The following is a 2837-nucleotide window of genomic DNA, read 5'->3' as shown; positions in this document are numbered from 1 at the left end:
TTCCCAAGGTGCTGCCAGGGCTGGAGCCCCTCTGCTCTGGAGCCAGGCTGGGAGAGCTGGGGGGGTTCCCCTGGACAAGAGAAGGCTCCAGGGAGAGCTGAGAGCCCCTGGCAGGGCCTGAAGGGGCTCCAGGAGAGCTGGAGAGGGACTGGGGACAAGGCATGGAGGGACAGCACACAGGGAATGGCTTCCCAGTGCCAGAGGGCAGGGTCAGATGGGCTATTGGGAAGGAATTCATGGATGGCAGGGTGGCAAGGGATGAATTTCCCAGACCATCTGTGGCTGCCCCTGGATCCCTGGAAGTGTCCAAGGCCAGGTTGGACGGGGATTGGAGCAACCTGGGCTGGTGGAAGGTGTCCCTGCCCATGGCAGGGGGTGGCACTGGATGGACATTAATGTCCCTTCCACCCAAACCATTCTGGGATTCCATGATTCCCAAGAGCATCCTTGGTGGCTGAGGTAGGATTTTAGGATTTTGGTCTGCTTTAGGATTTTTCCATTGGGAAATGCAGCGGGGGAGGGGGGGAGCAGCCACTGTGATAACACAGTTTGCTCACATCAGTCTCCTTCTCCCGGCTGGCAAACCAATTAAATTGTCATCTGTCCAACTCCACCCTCCCCAGGGATCAGGATTTGACTTTAACATTTCCGTGGCTTAATTCGGGCGCGTGTGATCCGGGAGGGCAGCGCCGGGTCCCGCCTCGTGCTGCTTTTCCACAGAGACCATATGTCTCATTAGCATTATGGAAATAATTTACTTGACATTCACAGCGTTCCAGCCTCCCCTTTTCTGGTTTTCAGCCCTCCAGGTCTTTTTCTCACCCCGCACCTCACACCCTTCTCCACTCGGGTCTGGCCTAAGGGGCCAGATTTTGCACCAAATCCCGGTGGTTCTTTGAACTCCAGAGCACTCAGAGAACTTGCCGGTCAACGCTGGGCCAGGGGGTTGAATTTATCACCGGGGAGGTCCCTCGGGAATCGAACATTCCGTTGGCATTTCTAAAAATAGGGAGGGTGACTTGTCAGCTCTTCGCCGCTTGGCTCCCGTGGAAGGGGAGGAGTCGTGGAAAGCTGTTGGTGAAAAAGCATCTGAGATCGTTCAGCACATTAACATCCTGTCAGGAGAAGTTGGTCTTGGGGTGGTGCTGGCCCATGGAGTGCAAAAAATCTTGCCTAAAATATGTAAATAAAGAATAAAGGAGGAATTGTCTTTGTGTGCGTGAAATCAGGGTCTACAGACTCTGAAATGGAGGAGAGTGTGGGTGACGTTGGCTGGAGTGACCTGACATCAAAGGAGATGCACTCCAAGGCCATCCATGGGCTCTGTGATTCATCAGGGGGTTGACACAGCTCTTAAAATGCATTTTTGGGATAATTCAGGGGCATGAGAACTTGTCTGGGCCTGATGACCCAGCGCAAAGGAGGCTCAGGGGGGACCTTCTGGCTCTGCAAGTCCCTGCCAGGAGGGGGGAGCCGGGGGGGTTCGGGCTCTGCTCCCAGGGAACAAGGGACAGGAGGAGGGGGAACGGCCTCAGGCTGTGCCAGGGGAGGGTCAGGTTGGATATTGGGAAAAATTCCTTCCTGGAAAGGGTTTTCCAGCCCTGGCACAGGGTGGAGTCCCCATCCCTGGAGGGATTTCCAAGCCCTGTGGATGTGGCACTTGGGGACATGGTCAGTGGTGGCCTTGGCAGTGCTGGGACGGTTGGACTCCGTGGTCTCATGGGCTTTTCCATCCCAGATGATCCCCTGGCTGGGAATGCCGTGGACGGGCACCGAACGCGTCTGAACCAACACAGGGACTTTCTTGGCCACCCCCTCAACCCCTCCCTGCCTTTGTGTTTTGCAGCTGAAACCCCGATCGAGGAGTTCACCCCCACCCCGGCCTTCCCAGCGCTCCAGTACCTGGAATCAGTGGACGTGGAAGGAGTCGCTTGGAGAGCGGGGCTGCGCACGGGGGACTTTCTGATCGAGGTGAGCGCGGCCACGGCGTCTCCGGGGCCAACCTGGTCACGGGGCTCTTGTCTCCCATGAGGTGTTTTGGGACGTGTGGCCTGTCCCAGGCGGGTGGTGGCGGCTGTGTCACTCGGGACGGGGAGATTTCGGCTGCTCCCCCGGCAGAGGCTGGATTTAAGGGATGGAACGTGGATCAGTTGGTGCTTTAGGGACTGGGCTTGGAGGAATGTGGAGGAGGTGTTGCTGTGGGACCTTTGCAGGTGACAATGGTGTCCTGAGCCGGGTGGGTTCGGGGTGAACAGGCCAGGTCTGGGTTCCTGAAGGCCAGAGAAGAGGCTCTTCCAGTGAGGCAGCCAAAGAATAGTCAAAGTGTTGGTCACTCAACTGGTCTGTTCTGTGTCTTGGTTCCAAAGGATCCCACAGAGTTGGTTTCCAACAAGGATGTGCAGCGTTGGGGCAGGAAGGGATGTGGGACAGATCCTGCCCCTTCCAAGGGAGCGCTGCTGGCAGGAGGGGTGGGATGAGGCCGGATGGATGTGGAGTCTATGGAGTGACCATGGATTAGCACAGCCTGGGGGTGGCCTGAGGAGAAGGACTTGGGGTGTTGGTGGCTGAGAGGCTGGACATGACCCAGCCCAGAACCCCCCGTGCCCTGGGCTGATCCCACAGGGATCGTGGGCAGCAGGGCAGGGGGGGATTCTGCCCCTCTGCCCCCTCAGCAGAGACCCCCCTGCAGAGCTGCTCCAGCCCTGGGAACAGCAGCAGGAGGACGTGGAGCTGCTGGAGAGAGTCCAGAGGAGGCCCCGGAGCTGCTGCCAGGGCTGGAGCCCCTCTGCTCTGGAGCCAGGCTGGGAGAGCTGGGGGGTTCCCCTGGAGAAGAGAAG

At 58.3% G+C, this 2837-nt stretch overlaps 1 protein-coding gene across 1 annotated transcript in view; it reads left to right on the top strand.

Moving 5' to 3' along the window:
• The window catches only part of LOC108509414 (SH3 and multiple ankyrin repeat domains protein 3-like), a 139781-nt gene that overhangs the window by 86106 nt on the left and 50838 nt on the right, over nucleotides 1-2837 (top strand). Inside the window, exon 4 of the mRNA XM_017838839.1 lies at nucleotides 1847-1971. Within this exon, the coding sequence (XP_017694328.1) occupies nucleotides 1847-1971 (125 nt within the window). The remainder of the gene's footprint in view (nucleotides 1-1846; nucleotides 1972-2837) is intronic.

Source organism: Lepidothrix coronata, unplaced genomic scaffold, assembly GCF_001604755.1.
Source record: "Lepidothrix coronata isolate B3197 unplaced genomic scaffold, Lepidothrix_coronata-1.0 Scaffold362, whole genome shotgun sequence".
Lineage (NCBI taxonomy): Eukaryota > Metazoa > Chordata > Aves > Passeriformes > Pipridae > Lepidothrix > Lepidothrix coronata.
Note: the sequence above shows the minus strand (reverse complement) of the source record. Positions and strands in the feature narration are given on the sequence as shown.